The 19,686-nt window shown below is 50.3% G+C and overlaps 2 protein-coding genes across 3 annotated transcripts in view; one reads left to right on the forward strand and one right to left on the reverse strand.

Annotated features, from left to right (window-relative positions):
* The window catches only part of LOC133348587 (alpha-enolase-like), a 24,640-nt gene extending 12,884 nt beyond the window's left edge, over nt 1-11,756 (forward strand). Inside the window, exons 6-15 of one of the 2 annotated variants that reach the window (XR_009755810.1) lie at nt 294-427; nt 1,656-1,884; nt 3,905-4,023; nt 5,009-5,087; nt 5,831-5,910; nt 7,165-7,286; nt 8,186-8,294; nt 9,389-9,447; nt 9,815-9,934; nt 10,000-11,756. Coding sequence is in view for 1 of the 2 variants with exons in the window: in XM_061561490.1 (XP_061417474.1) it covers nt 294-427; nt 1,656-1,884; nt 3,905-4,023; nt 5,009-5,087; nt 5,831-5,910; nt 7,165-7,286; nt 8,186-8,294; nt 9,389-9,447; nt 9,815-9,884 (1,001 nt within the window). In the remaining variant the exon portion in view is untranslated. Of the gene's footprint in view, nt 1-293; nt 428-1,655; nt 1,885-3,904; nt 4,024-5,008; nt 5,088-5,830; nt 5,911-7,164; nt 7,287-8,185; nt 8,295-9,388; nt 9,448-9,814 lie in introns of both variants that reach the window. The other variant, XM_061561490.1, reaches the window with a different exon arrangement.
* Nucleotides 11,556-18,049, reverse strand: NOC2L (NOC2 like nucleolar associated transcriptional repressor). The gene is made up of 2 exons (XM_061561466.1): nt 17,918-18,049; nt 11,556-16,062 (listed from the first exon to the last, which is right to left on the reverse strand). The coding sequence occupies exon 2, from the start codon at nt 16,047-16,049 to the stop codon at nt 13,569-13,571; it is 2,481 nt and encodes an 826-aa protein (XP_061417450.1). The 5' UTR covers nt 16,050-16,062; nt 17,918-18,049; the 3' UTR covers nt 11,556-13,568.
* Nucleotides 18,050-19,686: the final 1,637 nt, after the last annotated feature.

The following is a 19,686-nucleotide window of genomic DNA, read 5'->3' on the forward strand; positions in this document are numbered from 1 at the left end:
CACCATAAAAATGCTTCTCCAACCGTAGTGATTTCATCGGATGATACGACATCCAATGATGCTGAGACCATTACTTCCCGCTGCTCCACGCGCCCGTTTCCGAGGGTTTACTGCTCAGGAGGTCTTCATGATGCACTTCTATGCAGAAGAGGACGGCATGTGCATCATGAATGCCTCCTGACCAGTTAACCCTAGGAAATTGATGTTGTTAACGCTGTTGCTGATGGTGTTAACGGTGTTATTGATGGTGTTGCTAACTATGTAGTTGTTGGTGTTGTTGTGGGTGTGTGCAGCTCGGTTCGGGTGTAACGGTCTGCTGGGGGTCAGCGTGGCTGTGTGCAAGGCTGGCGCGGTGGAGAACGATGTGCCGCTGTACAAACACATCGCCCATCTGGCGGGGAACACCAACCTAGTGCTCCCAGTACCGGTAACACACACATAACAGAAACAAAAGATCCTCCGTATAGCCTTAACAGACCTTTTGGTGAAAGCGATGTTTGTGAGCACCGATGAAAGCCGGCACGGCACATGAGGAGGTGGGTGTTCAGCACTATTTCCCGGCCGCTTTTGTCTCCTGAATGGTGATGTTTATGAAATGCACCCTACAGGTACTTGGGGGCCGTCCATAAATGATGTCACGCACCTAGGGGGGGGGGAGGGGGGTCAGACATTTGTGACGATGTGTGACGAGGGGGGGGGGTTGAGAAATGTGATGTCACATCAAAATGCGCAACTTTAAATAAATATAGGCAACACGTTCTACTTAATTAAATAGACTTTTTAATAAATGTTTTCTCCTACAACATCAGAGTGCAGCGCCACATTAAATACTCACTATAATAACAATAGTTTAAAGTGATTTGAAGCGTGTTTTATTTTCAAAATGGAAATATGGTTGGGGGGGGGGGGCAGAGCTTTGTGACGTCATATTTTAGGTGGGGTCTGACTTTTTGTGATGCCGTGTGACGAGGGGGGGAGGGGGGGTCAAAAATCGTCCAAAATCGCGTGACGTCGTTTATGGACGGCCCCTTAATTGAGGCTGAGCCAGGCTAGGAGAGGCTCAGGACTGGTTCAGATAATTGTCACTGGTGTTGGCCGTGAACGGGAATCGAACTTGGGCCACCGCGTTCATAGCGAAGCGTGCTATTTGCTGCACTACCGTTCCCCATGCACACACGAAGACAAACACAAAGATCCCCCGTATAGCCTTTAACAGACTTTCGTGACAAGTGCTGTTAGCGAGCACCTATGAAGGCCGGCACGGCACACGAGGGGGTGGGTGGCCAACACCACGCCCGGCCGCCTTTGTCTCCCCAGTGGCGATGTTTACACACCGCACCAGGTACTCATTTGAGGCTGAGTCGAACTAGGCAAGGCCCAGGATATTCGTCACCGATGTTGGTCGTGAGCAGGAATCGAACTCAGGTCGCCAGGTTCGTAGTGTAGTGCGGTAACCTGCTACACTACCACTCCCCACACACAAGTGCAGCTGTAGCTGATCTAAACGATGGCATTAATGTTGCTGATAATTCTGCTGCTGCTGCTACCGTTGCTGCTACCATTGCTGCTATTGCGTCTACCGCTGTCTCCATCCATCCATCCTTCCGCACACACCCACGTCTCTTTCCCTGCCTCCCCCATCGTCCCTGTTGCAGGTGCTGAACGTGCTGGCGGGGGGCTTGCACGCGGATGGCGGGGGCGTGCAGGGCCTGCAGGAGGTGTTGGTGCTGCCTGTGGGCGCGAGCTCGCTGCACGACGCGGTGCGGCGTGGCGCCGAGGTGCACCACGCGCTGCACGCGCTGCTTCGCGAGCGCCAAGGGGTGGGCGCCACCAACGTGGGTGACCAGGGCGCGTTCTCGCTCAGCCTGCCCTCCGCACGCGAAGGTACGGTCTGATGGGTGACCCACGAATCCAGCCCCGAATCAGAACCTTTATTTATACTGGAAGAATCTGGTGAGCTCTAAAGCTCCATTTCACAGATGTCCAGTAGGGGCGGGTCAGCAAGTTGCAACAACAAACAATGCAAAACCACGATAGGAGTGCAAAGTATACGAAAGGTAAACAATTTACGTAAAAATATATACAAATAAAACTAAACTATTTTTATCCCTACCAGGTAAAGCCCACTCTGCTATTAGCTTATTGTTCATAAGCAACCTGGCCACAAATGATGGCTCAACAAAGTGGCTTATCATGTGGAAATTTACAGCAGCAAAATAACCTAAATGCATGTTTTCTAAATGTGGAGGGAAAAACCGGAGGACCCGGACAAAAGATCCACGTGACCGCGGTGAGAACTTGCAAACTCCAAATATACCTCCTGCATACTGGACGAGGAAGATAACGTCTCACTACCTTGGTGCCCCTTGAATAAAAAAAGGAAATAAGTTCAAATCCAGCCCTCCCTTCGCTCCCCTTCCTGTGCGATGGTGCGGTCTGACGGGCAACCCACAAATCCAGCCCTCCCTTCCCGTGCGATAGTGCAGTCCGAAGGAAACTCCTCCGCGCCCCCAACTCTCCACCACTCCTGTAAAATCACTTAAGTGATGCTTGTGATAATAATATGATGTAGAGATGTGTTCCCAATTTTCAGATCCTTCTAAAAAACTAACATGTCAATGCTAGGTCTGAAGGTTTTGATGAGCCAAACATTTTTTTTTCCCGATTGATGTTAAATAATGTTACACATGACATCAGTTTTGTGCCTTTGCTCCTAAAGTGGCATCCCCTTGCATAGACTGACATTACTTTTTTTGTTGCATGAAGACGTTACGTTATTACATAATGTAAATGACCCAAAGAGCCAAAAACGATCCGAAATGGTCCTTAAAACCCCCAAAATGTTAAGCCTGACACTTATACTTCATATAATTATGATGCTCATGCTGCTGATGAAAATAATAATGGGGTTTTAAGTGGCCATTACATCACTGCATTAAGCAGTCCAGTGTGAACCCACCTTTGTTGCGGACGACTTAGCGTTACAATTAGGCCTCGGCAAGGTAAGGTAATTTACCCTTTTTACCGGGTAAAAGGGTAAAGGTGTCGACATGTCAAGGGGTAAGCTAAAGGGTAGGGTAAAGGTAGCGCGGAAGAATTATCCGGTAGGGTAAAGGTAACGTGAAGTATTACCTTGTTTACCGCTCGCTAAAAGCTCCGTGGCGCAGTCCGTGGCCTCCATTTAAAATTGGAATCATCGAGAGTATTCTATATGAATAAAGCGCTCTACCTAGCATTTACCTATTACAAACCTTTTTCATGTGTAGTACCCCAGTAATTACCCTGTAATCGGGTAATTTGTATGCGGTAAGGGTAAAAGGTAGGGGAAAGGTAGGCTCGTTGTTTTTACCTTTTACCTTACCTTACCGAGGCCTAGTTACGGTGGGTAGAGGAGAATGATATCGAACAATGGTGGCCCGGATGGCTGAACAGATGGCTCGTGGCCTACCTCCTTTCTAGGGGCTCATACCGTATCAAAGCACTGAGCTGGCACGAACTGAGGTCCTAAGATTAAATTCAGGTTTCAGTCGCCCATGATTTTGAACATGATTCTCAGGCATTGTGAGTTGATGGTCACTATGGCCCCCGCCTATGCCTGCACACAAAGCAGCTATGATAGAAAATGTGGTCTTTACTTAATTTATCTATTAATTTAGCTCTTAGAGCAGCGGTTCTCAACCAGGCAGCGGCGTGATTGGCGGGCAGGAGAAGTGTGAAATTTTCGCGGCGACAAAACACGCAAACACCTCTTCTGCACTGCGAACCCAGGATGCACCACGTTGTTTACCTGCTGCAGAAGTGACAACGGGTATCGGGGTCTGTGTCTGTATTCAATGTGTGTAATGTATGTGTAATGTGTGCGTGTGTAATGTGTTTAATGTGTGTAATGTGTGTGTGTGTGCAGCGCTACAGCTGGTGCGTGAGGCTGTGCAGCGCTCGGGAAACCAGGACGCAGTGGTGCTAGGTATCGACGCGGCAGCATCGGACCTGCACGTGCATGGGATGTACCGCAAACGCACACAGGTACACAGGACATGTACCGCACACGCACACATGCAATGTACCACACACACAGGTGCATACACACACAGGTACACACGCACACAGGTACACACGCGACATGTACCGCACACACAGGTACACACACGGGATGTACCACATACACAGGTGCATACATACACATGGGTATGCACGGGATGTACCACACCTGTAAATACAGACACAGGTAAGTACGAGATTTACCACAAAAAGATCCCCCATATAGCCTTAACAGACTGTTGGGGCAAGTTCTGTTAGCGAGCACCTATGAAGGACAAGGCACATGATGGGGTGGGTGGCCACCTGGCCTGGCCGCCTTTGTCTCTCCATTGCAGATAATTTAAACACTGCACCAGGTACTCAATTAAGGCTGACTTGACCTAAGGAAGTTCTCGTTCCAAATTTTATATTAGTCATCGATATTGATCGTAAGCGAGAATTAAACTCTGGTTGCCCGGTTCGCAATGCAGTGCATCAACCACTGCACCACCACGTGCACATATACACACAAATACGTACACATACAAATATTCTACGTATAGTCTTAACAGACTGTTGGAGTAAGTGCTGTTAGCGAGCACCTATGAAGGCCAAACAACAGCACACGAGGGGGTGGGTTGCCAGCACCATGCCCGACTGTCTTTGTCTCCCCAGTGGCGATGTTTACACACCGCACCAGGTACTCATTTGAGGCTGACTCGAACTAGGCGAGGCCCAGGATCACTTCAGATAATCGTCACTGGTGTTGGCTGGGTTCGTAGAGCAGCGCGCTAATTGCTAGACTACCGACCCCCACGTACATACACAGACACACACACGCGGGAATGCTCACATACCGTTATATCTTCCAGGCACTGTAATTAGTAGCCTAGTGGCTGCATAAAAAATTAACTTTATAACCATCGTTGACTTTGCATGACTGTACACTGTGATGGAACTTGACACTGACCCGGATATTACCACTCGGCAGGAGGAAGGGCAGGAGGATTCCCTAATCTCAGCAGACACTTTGGCTCAGAGCTACCGAGACCTCGCCAAGGATTTCCAAGGTACTTAATATCGGTGTGATGATGACGATGATAATTATGGTGGTGTCGGTCGTGTTTCGCTGTGACAACAGTGGTGTTGGTGATGTTCGTGGTGATGTTCGTGGTGATGGTGATTTATATCGCTACTGCCGGTGTGTTAACCATGAAATACGCAGTGTCTAAATCACAGTGGATGTTAAATATCCCTTGACATACGAAAAGAGTAACACAAACTTATCATTTGTACCAATGTAATAAAACAAATAAGCAGACAATGTCTCCTCATAATAAGTCAGAGCTTTTTGGGTTAGATCGCATCAATACAAATGCGTCGTAAACCCACCACCACCTGACACAGCCAATTAGTAAGGTTTGTCATGTGAACAAAATGTGCCAATCAGTTACTACTTCAGCACACCGGTGTGTTGAAGCATAAACCCACAACATTTACATTTTGAGTACGACGTTTCGTACTCTAATAGCTCTCTCTCTCTCTGCATGGAAATAAAATTAATTTTACTCATTCCATCAGCCACATGGCCTTCTGGCAGTGTGCCAGTGTCATGGTCCAAATTTGAAATGTATCAGCAACTTGCTTCGTTGCGAAAAACATGTCGCAACATCGCCCCCCCCCCCCCCCCCTCGTGCGAAACTACTGCAGACTGTGAAACACGGTGCCTTTCGCGATAGCCTTGCGCTATAAGAATAGCGCACATACCAAATGTCCTCGTGATTCCACGATGATGATGTTGTTGTTGTTGCAGTGGTGTCGTTTGAAGATCCGTTCGACCAAGATGACTGGACAGCCTGGTCTAAATTCACAGAGTCTGGATCGTTCCAAGTGGTGAGATGTAATGCATAAATCAGCCAGTAACCATTCCTGAACCAAAATTAACTCATTAACTAGCTGTAATCAACATTAAGCAAGATTTAACGTCATTCCAGCCAGTAACCAGCATTACGTCAGATTGATCACATTCACTGCAATTAACCATTGATAAACCCGATTTAATGAACCATCTTTACCTGTAGTTTACCCATATGTGTCGCTGTATGTGCTCGTGAACGTGTGTGCATACCCGTGTATATGTAAATGTGTGTGCACCTGATGGGTTCAGTGATGACGTTATCTTACTCTATTTACGACCGGAAGCAGGTGGATTGCTTCACCATTCTGGCAAATTGCCTGATGATGCTGGATGTAATTACCGGCGAAACGTCGCACTACTCAAATTGTAAATGTTGTGGATTTACTCTCAAACACACCGGTGGGCTGAAGTAGTAACCGATTGGCGCGTTTTCTTTACGTGACAAATCCCTTACTAATTGGCTGTGTCGGGTTGTGGAGGGTTTTGACACATTTATAATTACGCGATCCAACCCAAAAAACCTTTACTGTGAACCTGTGTATATGTTAGCACGTCAGCTTTGAACCCGGCGATCGGGTTCAGTTCCCACTCGCAGCTAATAATGGTGATGAATATCTGAACCAGTTTTGGGCCTCCTCTAGGTTGACTCAGCCTCAAATGAGTACCTGGTATTGTGTGTAAACATCGCCACTGGGGAGACAAGGGCGGCCGGGGTGGTGCTGGCCACATCACCTCGTATGCCGTGCTGGCCTTCATAGATGCTTGCGAACAGCATTTGCCCCAACAGTATGTTATGGTCAAATGGGGAATCTTTGTTTTTGTGTATAACTGCACCTTAACACTTCACGTGGCCTCAACATACCCGTCAACCCATACGGTTTTACCGTATTCTTGTACAGGCGAATTGAGTGTTTAGGTCAATACGGCGTGCAGCCGTTTCAATACGGGCAAAAGCAATGTTGGGTCTGTTTGTGTTTCTCCCTTGTGATGGGACTTTGTGAGATGAACGTTGAGATGTATAAGGGCACGGAGTAACCAATAAGGTCTCAATTGGTCTGTAATAAGGTGGGCACTGATAAGGGGTTGACAGGTATGCCTCAAGGTGCACCTAGCCTGGCACAGATGCCACGGTAACGTCACCGCCACCGAGTGGCAAACGGCAGTTGTATATACGTGTGTATCTGTACCTGTATATAATACCTGTGTGTTTACACGCCGATTGTGTGTAGGTGGGAGACTCTCTGACCGTGAGCAGTGAGTCACGCGTGGAGCTGGCGGCTGGACAGCGAGCGTGCAACAGCCTCACGCTGTCACTTACTCACACGGGGACGCTCACGCAGACCATCCGCGCGTAGGTCACTCACACATACAATCACATACGCAATCACACACACTCACACACAATCACACACACAATCACACACACACTCACACACACAACCACACACACACAATCACACACACACACAACCACACACAATCACACAACCACACACATACTCGCGCAGACCATCCGCGCGTAGGTCACTCACACACACAATCACACACGCTCACACACACACTCACACACAACCACACACACACAATCACATACTCACGCAGACCATCCGCGTGTAAGTGACTCACACACACAACCACACACAATCACACAATCACACTCAAACAGACACATACTCGCGCAGACCATCCGCGCGTAGGTCACTAACACACAACCACACAAATCACACACTCACACACACACATACTCACGCTGGGCATTCGTGCGTACGTCACTCACACACACAATCACACACACACTCATGCAGACCATCCGCGCGTACATCACTCACATATAAATATCCCCTATATAGCCTTAACAGACTGTTGGGGTCATTACCGTTAGCGAGTAGCACCTATGAAGGCAGGCACGGCAAATGAGGGGGTTGGTGGCCAGCACCACGCCCAGCCGTCTTTGTCCCCCTTGTGGCGATGTTTATACACCGCATATGCACATACTCGCATACAAATATTCACGTACATAACATTGTGTGCATGCTGTAGTTATGAATGCCGTGTAGCGTCATGTATGCTACGAGTAGTGTATAGTGTACACTATGAAGTGTATCGTGTATGCCATGAGTAGTGTATAGTGTATTGTATGAGTAATGTGTAGTGTATGGTGTATGCTATGTGACCTGTGTTGTATAGTGTATGCTGTGGTCAGTAGTCCAGCATATGCCGTACGGAGTCGTGTGCCGCGTTGTGCTGCAGGTGGAGGGCTGCTCGCCGGCACGGGTGGGGAGTCGTGGTGAGCCACCGCTCCGGGGAGACTGAAGATCCCTTCATCGCAGACCTTGCCGTAGGCCTCGGAGCCGGACAGGTAAACAAAGACAAAGATCGAGCACGGGTCGACGGGTTTAAAACGTAGTGTGCTACCGCTCCCCACACCACATATATAAAAGACAAAGACCACCCTCCCTCCCGTATACGCTCTAAAAGACTGTTGGGGCAAGTGCTGTTAGCGAGCAACTATGAAGGTCGGAATGGCAAACGAGAGGGTAGGTGACCAGCACCACGCCCGGCCGCCTTTGTCTCCCCAGTAGCGATGATTTTACACACCCCACCAGGTACTCATTTGAGGCTTAGTCGACACACACACACACACGCACACATGTAGTGACTGTGATTGTCACTGTGGTGCCGGGCTTACGAAGCCACGGCGGATAATGTGCTGACGTTATGTGTAGCCCGCTTACGGGGCATAGTACCAGCCCGAGCGGGGCTTGGGTGAGCGCTGGTCAGCGCGGGGTCAGTGCGGAGAAACCGTGAGCAGTGTGCGGTGCGGGCTCCCGGTGAGGGAGTGAGAGGGAGCGTCAGCGAGCCAGGGTTACGTTGGGGGATGATACGCTGGTTGACCTGCTGTCACGTGACCGGACAATATTGGAGGGGGGCCACCAGTGAACGGGGGCCGCTGGGCGGTCACGTGGTCTAAAAGAGCTCTCGGGAGCCTTCGAGAAAGATCTCGAGAGATCTGGAAGGTGGGCGGGGTGAAGGGCGGAGCCAGCCCCAGCCCAGGGGGGAAAACGGGGGCCCCGTGAGGAGCTCAAGGTTCTTCGTGTGCTGGTGTGAAGAAGATCCACGTCGGGGAGAAGAAGCCTCTAGCCACGCGGTCCGGGACCCAGCTTGTGGTCCGGACCGGGATAGCGAACCGTGTCCAGTTCTGCCGTAGCGTGGTTAGATGGGCATTCGAGACCCGAGTGTAGATTGTGTTGTGTTGTGTTAAAGTTGTGTAATAGTGTTGCTCCCAAGATAACGTCTGTGACTCAGTTGGACTCACTACACATGCACACACGTATACACACACACAACAATAACACACACACAACAATAACACACACACGTCTATGGACATGTGTACACTTTGTCTACTGGTGCGCACCCCCCCCCCCCCCCCCCTCCTGTGTGCGGTTCAAGATCAAGACGGGTGCTGCGTGTCGCTCCGAGAGGCTGGCGAAATACAACCAGCTCATGCGGTACCACGCTTCTTCTCTCGGGCGCGCACACACACAAAAGCAATGACAAAGATGCCCCGTAAAGTCTTTAACAGGCTCCTAGGACAAGTGCTGTTAGCGAGCACTGCACACGAGGGGGTGGGTGCTCAGCACCACGCCCGACCGCCTTTGTCTCCCCAGTGCTAATGTTTACATGCCACAGAGGTTCTCATTTAAGGCTCAGTTGGCCTAGGGGAGGCTGAAGATCGGTTCAGACATTCGTCACTGACACATAGACACGTTTACACACACACCTGGTATGTACCTGTGCTCTTGTACACGCACACACACACTTGTATGAACCTGAGTGTATACGCGTCTGTATCTAAAGCTGCATCTGTTCCAACAGAATTGAAGAGGAGCTCGGCTCGGAGGCAAAATACGCTGGGAGGAACTACCGCAACCCACATGCCGGCTGAACTACCACACAGTGAACTACAAACCCCACTTACACAGTGAACCACCACATACACAGTTAACTACAAACCCCACACACACAGTAAACTACAACACAGTAAACTACCAACCCCACTCACACAGTTAACTACAAACCCCACTCACACAGTGAACTACAACACACACAGTTAACTACAAACCCCACTCAACCAGTGTACTACCACACAGTGAACTACCACACACATTGAACTACAAACACCACTCATAACGTGAACTACCACAGTTAACTACAAACCCCACTCAACCAGTGTACTACCACACACATTTAACTACAAACCCCACTCATAACGTGAACTACCACAGTTAACTACAAACCCCACTCAACCAGTGAACTACCACACATAGACCAAACAACCGCAAACCAAACCACCACAAACCACACGCAGTATGCATGAACTACACGCTGTGGCAGGGTTGTCCAACTCCAGGCCTTGCGACCCACCACAATAAACCTGTGTTTACTGCGATCAAATGCAACGTGTTTACAGTTGTTTCGGCCTCTCAACAACTGGCCTGGATTCAATTGCCAACTCGGGCACTTATCTCTGTGTGGCACTTCTATGTTCTCCCCGTTCTGCACGTATGTTGAACTTTTCGCACCGTACGTAGCCAACTGTGCTCATCGGAGGTCCATGTGTTTTCCTCCAGGTTGTCCAGTTTCCTCCCATAGCGGGGGAATAAAAGCATACAATTTGAACAGTGCTGTGCAACCCTGCAGCCACACCTCGTTACAAACATATAAAGGTCCCCCCAGTGACAACTGTCTGTACGGTACAGAGGGACTCGGCACCTGGAATGCAAGCCGGCATTAGTCTGTCAGGAGGTGATGATTGCTTTACCAATAGAGTAATTTTTCGGTATTATTTTGAATTTGGCAAATTTGGACCATGACACTGGAAGTGGCCTACTCATTTCAAATCTCAAGGGCTCGTTAACGTCCACTGTTAAGAGGACGGAATCTGTGTGGTTAATACACCCACGGTAATAACCAAGATGGCCCGTCGGATTCAAACTGCAAACCTCTGCGACAAAGGAGCAGCCATCCTACTGCTGGGCCATGTCACCGTCAAATCATGTACAAAATGACAGATGAGAAAATATTGCATTCTTACGAATCGATGTTAATAGACAAGTCGAAGCATCATGACAGGATGAGTAAATGCAATTAATGTGAGAGCTCTGAATTTGGATGGTGCCGTCTACGTCAACATCACGTGGGTCTTGTTTAGAGATCATCAGACACGTGCAACGTGTAACAATCTCCTTGGTATTTGAACGGAGATTAATTTGTATTCGAACGGTGGACACAGGGGGGGCTGGTAGAGGGAAACCTGGGTTGTTTCGTTGCACGTCAGCATGGATTTTAATAACCTACTTGCTAGTGATATTGGACTTCCTATGCGGCTGGAGCAGTGGGGGGGGGGTTCCTGTAAGAATATGCCTGTTGTAGCATGTGGCGAGACAAAGTGGCTGGGCATGCGGTGCTGACCCCACCACCCTTGTGGACGTTCGTTTCTGGCCTTAATAGGCTCTCGCCAATAGAATTTGTTTAATCGTCTCTTATTGGGACGAAACGGGGGAACTGCGCGTGCGAGTAATGATTCTTTCAATCGTTTTCACGAGGGCTGAAACAATTCAATTGATAAAGGAATTTATTGCCAAGGAATTATAGTCTTGTTACAAACACGGCACCATAATAACAGGCATAACTACTCAAGATAATAACAAAAACAAAGTTGATCAGATGTCACGTAACATTGAAATCATACCCCCGGCTGTGAAACGCATGAAAAACTCTGTTAATACGAATAGAAATAAAGCCAGATTCTAACTTACGTGTTTCCGGGTTGTACCATGTCCTGGGAGCTTCTCATGATGCGGAATGAAACGTCGGACATCACAGAAAGGAGCTCCCCAGCACGTGGAGTAAAACGTTGAACACTGTGCTAAACAACACGCGGTACAACTAGAAAAAGCATCGGAGAACTGTACAGCACAACTGAAACATCTTATCCAGTCGTAAATTCCAGGTTTGTCCGTGTGGCAGTTAAATGAAAAACTTGGTACAAAGTTGGTAAAGGAATCTGTTAAATCACCTTAGGGACCATTTCATCCACCACCTTTTGAGACTCTTGGATTGCATTTAAGCAATGCAACTTTGAACTGGTGTCATCTTCACCGAGCCTCACCGAACGGTTACAAATGGGTGTTACGTGGGCGGTACAAAAAGTTACGTTCTAGAAAAAGAAATACCAGAGCACATTGAACACATTCCTGCGGAGGGAGCTGGTAGGAACGTTGGGTTGCTCAGTCAATGGCCAGGGTCAACGGCGGCGTGGTGTATTCCGCAAATATGGCCGACTGTGAGGGCGGGCACAAGCGTTAAACGTTGATTTTTATAAGGGCACCATGGGGTGACCAGCCCCTCCCAACCAGCCCCACCCAGAGGTCGCAATCGGGTACCCGATACCCGTACCCTACCCGATACCCGGCTACCCGTACCCGGCCAGGTACCCGGCGGTTCATGCAGTCGGAAAGGTCCAACTTCTCCAGGACCAAAGAAATTCAAGACTCGAGTTTTCTACAAGTCCATGTGCACCACGTGGTGGGATGTTAAGAGCTGTGGCGCACGTCGACTTCATGCCACACAAGGAAACGGTCACAGCTCAATACTAGACAGGCTCCATGGACTGCACCGTGGAAAAATGAGAATCGCATGGGCCATTTTGTTTGTTTGACAATGCCCCAGCACACAGTCCAAGACCGACGTCAACAATCAACCACTTGGAGAAACTCCCGCATCACCGCCTCTTCTTCGGACCTGGCACCCAATGACTTCTGTTTTCCAAAATTAAAGGATCATCCAAGTGAAAAGCACATTTAAGATCAGGATGATAAGCTAAAGGTTATTGGGCTGGAAAAAGACATTGGTGGAGGGAATGAAAACGCTTCAGGACATGAGAAACGTACTGTTAAATCGGTTGGTAAATAACGTGGTTCTTAATTTGCTTACCTACTCTGGTGAATTTATATTCGGCTCAGAACCTTTTGACTAACCATTGTATGGTTAGCAGCACAAAGCGTCGGGTCTCTCGCTGTGAGTGCGCGACTGCTGCTGGCCAACGTTTGTTGTCGTTGCATCTGCACAACCACAAAACAAGGTTATTGGGCTGGAAAAAGACATTGGTGGAGGGAATGAAAACGCTTCAGGACATGAGAAACGTACTGTTAAATCGGTTGGTAAATAACGTGGTTCTTAATTTGCTTACCTACTCTGGTGAATTTATATTCGGCTCAGAACCTTTTGACTAACCATTGTATGGTTAGCAGCACAAAGCGTCGGGCCTCTCGCTGTGAGTGCGCGACTGCTGCTGGCCAACGTTTGTTGTCGTTGCATCTGCACAACCACAAAACAGCTGACAAACGGTCAACCGCGACTGGTTGAGAAATCCTCACGTTATTGTTTCACTGTGACTAGAGATCTGGAATGGGGAGGATGGGAGAGTCGAAAGTCCTGGGGACTTGAGCGGACATTTAGGCAGAGTCCAGGAGACTCGAGGAGAGAAGGGGAAAGTTGGGCAGCAGGCGAGGAGTCATGGAGAGCAGGAGAGAGGGGGTGGGGCCTTGGTGCCACGAGGTCGTTGTCATCACCCCTCGTCGGACGACAGCGCCAGGTCTTCCACAACGTCATCTCCTCCCTCAGCGAGGTCCTTCAGCACTGCGACCGGGATGGGTTTCGCTGGCTCTTTCCCCTTCTTCCCCTTCGTTTCCTTCCCCTTCGTTTCTTTCCCCTTCTTTGCCATCATCTTCTGGACCTTATTCCCCTTTTTATTACCTCTGACATCAACTTCGTCTTCACTGTCGGACAAGTCATCCAGGTCGCTCCCTGAAAAGTCATCCATGTCAAAATCTACATCGTCATCATCACTTTTCTTCACACCCTTCTTCGTCTTAACCTTGATCAAACTCCGGCTACGATCTTCCTCATCGTCACCAGCGCCATCGTCGTCGACATCATCGTCGTCATCTTCGTCGTCGTCGGACGGGAAGAGCTCTGTGAGCTCTTTCCGGTCGCTGTCCTTGTCGGCGTCCCGTTCGGCCTCTGCGCGCCTCCGCTTCACGATGGCCGGGAGCCCCGCGTCCTCCATCCTCTCCTTGCCGCTCACTTCCAGTCGCAGCTCGTGCTCACGCAGGCGCTTCCACGCGTCGTAGTAGCGGCTCAGCGGCGTGCCCTCGGCGAGCAGCCGCTCCTCCCATGCCTCCACGGCCGCCACGTCAGTCACGGCCGGCGCCCCCGCCACTCCGCGTCGCCCCGATACGAACGTCGCGTTCTCCGTCAGCTTGTCCAGCAGCTGGCGTGCCTGCCGGCAGTAATTGGCCACTTTGCAGCGCTTGAGGAAGGCGCGCAGCTGCAGAGAGAAGGGCAGTACCAGCTCGGGAAAGGCGACGCGGTGCGCATGCGTGCGCAGGTGCTCCAGCGTCGCGTCGCAGAGCTGCTCGACGAGGCCGTCGCAGAACGACTTCTCCTGGAGCTCGGCGCGGCTCAGCCGCAGCGTCGTCGCGAAGTTGATGGGGCGTGTGCTCAGGCGGCCTGGCCGCCGGTTGAAGTCAGTGCGCTCCAGCACCTCGCCCAGCAGCGGCAGCACCGGCACGAAGGCGCCCGTGCCGGCCGACAGCAACGTGAGGGCACGCGCCACGTGCAGGCGCAGCGGGTAGAAGCGCTCCGAGGGCACGAGGCGCGCGCAGCCCCACGCCACCTGTGCCAGCGGGTACACGAGCGACGTGGCCGAGCCAGGCGCAGCGGCATTGAGAGCGGGCAGCGCGCGGCACCACAGCTCCACGCAACGCACAAACTGCCAGTTGTAAACGGTGCGGAAGCTATCGCGACGGCGCGTCGCCAGTGCTCCGCGCAGGTGCACAGCGAGCTGGCGCACGTAGGCGAAGGCGTGGGCGTGCGCGCCGGCGGGGTCCATGGCGAGCACCTCGCACAGGCAGCGCTGCATGAAGCCAATGAGGGGCAACGAGTCGGGCGAGGAGAAGCGCGCGTTGCGCACATACGCCAGGTACATGGCGCGCACCACCGTGCCGTGGTATGCCGATAGGTTGTGGCGCGTCACGCGCGCCAGCGCCAGGAAGGCAAGCACGCGGCACGAGTCGTCGCTGCCGGCGCTCCACTGCCGCACCATCGAGCGCAGCAGGCGACGTGCCAGCTTGGGGAAGCTCAGGTAGTAAGGCACGAGCGCGTGCGCGTGGCGCAGCGCGGCGCGCAGCACCGAGGGCTCCGCCAGCACGGCCGCCAGCTGCAGCACGTCGCACAGGTACGTGCGCACGTCACGCCGCACGCGCCGCCACAGTCGGCTCGTGTTCGGCAGCGCGATCTTGCCGCCGGCGTCATCGGAGGGCTGGAGTTGGAGCAGGCTGTTGAGAGCGGGCGCGAGGTCACGCACGGCGCAGCTCACCAGCGCGTTGAACACGGTGCCACCCTCCACCTTGAATCGTGCGGCCGCGGCAGCTGGCGTGGCCGAGTCGGGGCCGCCGGCGCCGCCCCGCGTGGCCGCCACGGCGGCGCTGAAGGCGAGCGTGACGTCACGCAGCAGCCCCGGGGAGAGGTTGCCGCCGCGCACCGCCTCGCGCCACTGCGACACCATTTCGGCCGTCACCTTCACGGCTGACGAAGTCGAGCGACCAGGCTTGCGTTTAGATCGCTTTTCCTCTTCGTCGTCGTCGTCCAAATCGCTATCGTCGTCGCTTCCGCTGGGCGCTTCTTTGAGGTGCTTGGGCGGGCGATGCACGCGAGTATCGCCATCTGAGTCGGACTCCGTGTCCGAGTCGTTGAAGTTCAGCAGCGAGCGGTCGTTCTCCTCGAGGAACTTGTAGAACTCAGGATCTTTGTCGCGCAGCTTCACCAGGTCCTGCTTGTGCTGGCTAGCACGCCCGGCAGCACCACCACCACCTTCGTCACGGAGAACCGCCGGCTCCACCTGCTCATCCTGGATCGTCTCCTTGTCGTTGATGGCGGCGCTCTCGTCGTCGTCATCAACAGCTGCTGATGCAAAGAACTCGTCGACACTCAGGTTGGCCAAGTCCGGCTTTGGGCGGCTCTTGCGCCGGCCGCTCTTGGGAGCCATGGGGGGCAAAGGGCTGTGGGGGGGAGTGGGGGCAGAGTGAAAGAGAGCAGCAGGTGAGAGGTCGAAGGTCACGTATTCATAACAAGTCCTTTAATCCTCTTGGTTCTTTCGGTAAAGTCACGTAGAAGGGAAATAATAATAAAATAATAAAAATAAAACATAATAAAATACAATTCTCACGACGTTTCGGCCACAACTCAAGCAGCCGTCCTCAGGTGAAGAACAGGTCTGTCGGAAAGACAGCGTCTGAGGACGGCTGCTTGCGTTGTGGCCGAAACGTCGTGATAATTGTATTTTATGTTTTATTTTTATTATTTTATTATTTCCCTTCTACGTGACTTTACCGAAAGAACCAAGAAGATGAATGCCTGCAGTCACGAAAGCTTTAAATCGAAATTTAGGTCCTTTAATTGCAAAGGTGGCTTAAGGCTCTTGCAGGGGCGTTTGGAGCTATGGCCGCTCTTTGCAGGACTACTGCCAAATTACATTTTTTTGCGTTACATTTACACCAAATCACCAAGAATGTATTCAATTTCGACAGACCTCAATGGCTCGACAGGTTAGAACCTGGTCAGTGCCTTAATGTGCGACTACCATGCAATTACCAGGCGCTATACGTTATGGGCAGCAGAGGGCAGTGTAATGAAATCTATCGTAACGTACTTGTACACGCTCCCACCCACATCGATGCTCCCCACCTTCAAACCGCATTCACAGTGCGACGGCGGTCAGATGAACCTCATCCAGCAGTGGAATGACACGATTCGCTTCTGCGTTCACGTCTCCATTACACAAGTAATGTTCGGAGAAGCGAGCGTGTACGACATCTTACAACTCCGTTTAACGCGCAGGCTTTCGCGACCAATTCTATACGTAAAAGGTTTTCTTTTTGGTTAGATCGCGTAAATATAAATGCGTCGTTCAACTCGCCAACAAAAATGCTGGCTGTCGCCTGATGATGCTAGTTGTAATTACCGACGAAACATCGTAAATGTTGAGGGTTTACTCTCCAACACACCGGGTGTGCTAAGCTAATAACTAATTGGCGGCGGGTTTAACGACATTGATACTCACGCAAACTAACCTAAAACACCTCTATGGATCTTCCATCTCCGTTATCCGCCCTGAACCAGTGGTGAAAATGTCACACGTTCCACAGCTGTCGATATGCGATTACAGAAATCATTTACAACCCACTGTCATTCCACTGTTGGATGAAGTCTTTCCCACGCAGTTGCTGCCAATAGGGTTGCCTGACCGTACCGCACCACGCTGGTGCATCCAGCAGTGGATCGGCACGATTCGCCCTGCATCCACGTCTCCCTTACGAACACAAATTCGAACCGATGTTAGTCGTGGCCGATAATCGACTCAGATCGCCTGGTTCCACACCGCTTTGCGCTAACCACTACGCCACCGCTCGACTAGTACTGTGGTACGAAGTTGTACTGTATTTAAGTTACTCGAGACACAACATCGTTAACAAATGCACAGGTACTCTCAAGCTGAACAACAGGCAACACGCAATTACAACACAAAATTACAACGCTCCCAGGCCTCATCTCCTCCACCCAACATGACCAGCGCGGTGAAGTATGGTCAAACCAATCCCCATGACCGACACGGCGTCGGGAGGCCAATCAGCCAGCATTGGGCAACGGTGTCACTCAATCGTCAAACAATTACGACAAACAAGCCCGATTATAAAGCACCATGCGGCCCGCACCATACACGTGGCTGTACAGTGCGTACAGTGCGCGCACGTGGGCTCGCGCGCGCGATTCCGATCTAAACTAAAAGCGCTTTCGGCGGTGGCTGCACTGTAGGCGAGGCGGAGACGACGAGTTAACAACGTGTTGCGGCGTTACCGGGGATCAGATGGTCTCTACTTTCTCCTGAACGCGAGCCGCGGGTCTCGAATCGGCCGCACACTCGCGACCGGTCGTGTGAAGATGGCGGTCGTGCAACGGGGCCGGAAGTCCCTCTCCATCTTCCGGAAGATGTCTGCGTCTTCCGGAAGATGTCGACCCCATTGGTTTGTATTGGTCTGCGGGTTTTCTATTGGAAGATATCTTCCTCTACCGGAAGACCTCGACCCCATTGGTTTGTATTGGTTCGAGTGTTTTCTATTGGAAGATATCTTCCTCTACCGGAAGATATCGACTCCATTGGTTTGTATTGGTTCGAGTGTTTTCTATTGGAAGATATCTTCCTCTACCGGAAGACGTGAACCCCATTGGTTTGTATTGGTCTGCGTGTTTTCTATTGGAAGATATCTTCCTCTACCGGAAGACGTGGACCCATTGGTTTGCATAGGTTTGCATTGGTGCCGCGTGTTTTCTATTGGAAGATATCTTCCTCTACCGGAAGACGTGGACCCCATTGGTTTGTATTGGTCTGCGTGTTTTCTATTGGAAGATATCTTCCTCTACCGGATGATGTCGACCCCGTTGGTTTGTATTGGTCTGAGGGTTTTCTATTGGAAGATATCTTCCTCTACCGGAAGATATCTTCCACCGGAAGATGTCGACTCCATTGGTTTGTATTGGTCTGCGTGTTTTCTATTGGAAGATATCTTCCTCTACCGGTAAAACGTGGCACCCCATTGGTTTGTATTGGTCTGCGTGTTTTCTATTGGAAGATGTCTTCCTCTACCGGAAGATATCGACCCCATTGGTTTGTATTGGTCCGCGTGTTTTGTATTGGAAGATATCTTTCGTCTGCCGGAAGACGTGGACCACATTGGTTTGTATGGTTTAAGAAATACAAATATTCGGTCAACTTTTTTTTGCTATTTATATATTTCGTAACTATTTTTTAATCCTTTATATTAAGTTCGCTTGCTTGCTTACGACCGTGCAAATCTTTCGGTCGTTTTTTAACCCACTTCCCGTGATCCAATCGAGCTGACATTTTGCACACAGACTCGTTGTGCGTGACAATTTTTTCCCCAAAATTTTACACTTTTTAGGACAAAAATATTATATTTAATTACCAATTGCTTAATGGTGCAATGCAATCATCTGACCCATAGGTGGCAGCCATCTCAAGCCAGAGGACGAGAGGACTCTAGCCGCCACGCATATAAAGGATTTATAGTGAAAAACTTTGTTTTTACGGGTTATACTTGTTACACGCTTTCATTTAACTCACTCTGTCTGTTGTTGTTGTCATTGTTGTATCCTCAAATCTTGTAACTCAATTTTAACCCACTTCCCAATGTGGTATCGACTGCAAACTTGGTATACTTATGCCATACTGATGACAATACTATATTCTGTCATTAAAAATAAATAAATAAATATTTAAAGCTTTTTTTATATGTTTTGTTTCGGCTTCGGTCGAATTGTCCACGCTCAACTCACGTTGGCTGTAATTGGCCACGGTCCTTGACGTTATGGCAAGCTTCGGGGCCACTTCCTAGTACGCTACATTTTATTAAAGCGTGTTAAAAAATTTTTTTAAAGATTGCTTATTTTTCTTGGTTCTTTCGGTAAAGTCACGTAGAAGGGAAATGAAAAAATATATAAAACAATACAAATTCTCACGACGTTTCGACTGCAACACAAGCAATCATTATCAGGTGTGAAATCCACAGCAAGAAAATTTGGAAAAAAAGATTTCTTGCTGTGGATTT

This window comes from Lethenteron reissneri, chromosome 27 (genome assembly GCF_015708825.2).
Source record: "Lethenteron reissneri isolate LAM-NWPU_2019-01 chromosome 27, ASM1570882v1, whole genome shotgun sequence".
Taxonomy (NCBI): Eukaryota; Metazoa; Chordata; class Hyperoartia; order Petromyzontiformes; family Petromyzontidae; genus Lethenteron; species Lethenteron reissneri.

What these genes read in the sequence shown, in the direction of transcription:
- NOC2L (XM_061561466.1), bottom strand. Translation starts at nt 16,049, where the DNA reads ATGGCTCCCAAGAGCGGCCGGCGCAAGAGCCGCCCAAAGCCGGACTTG.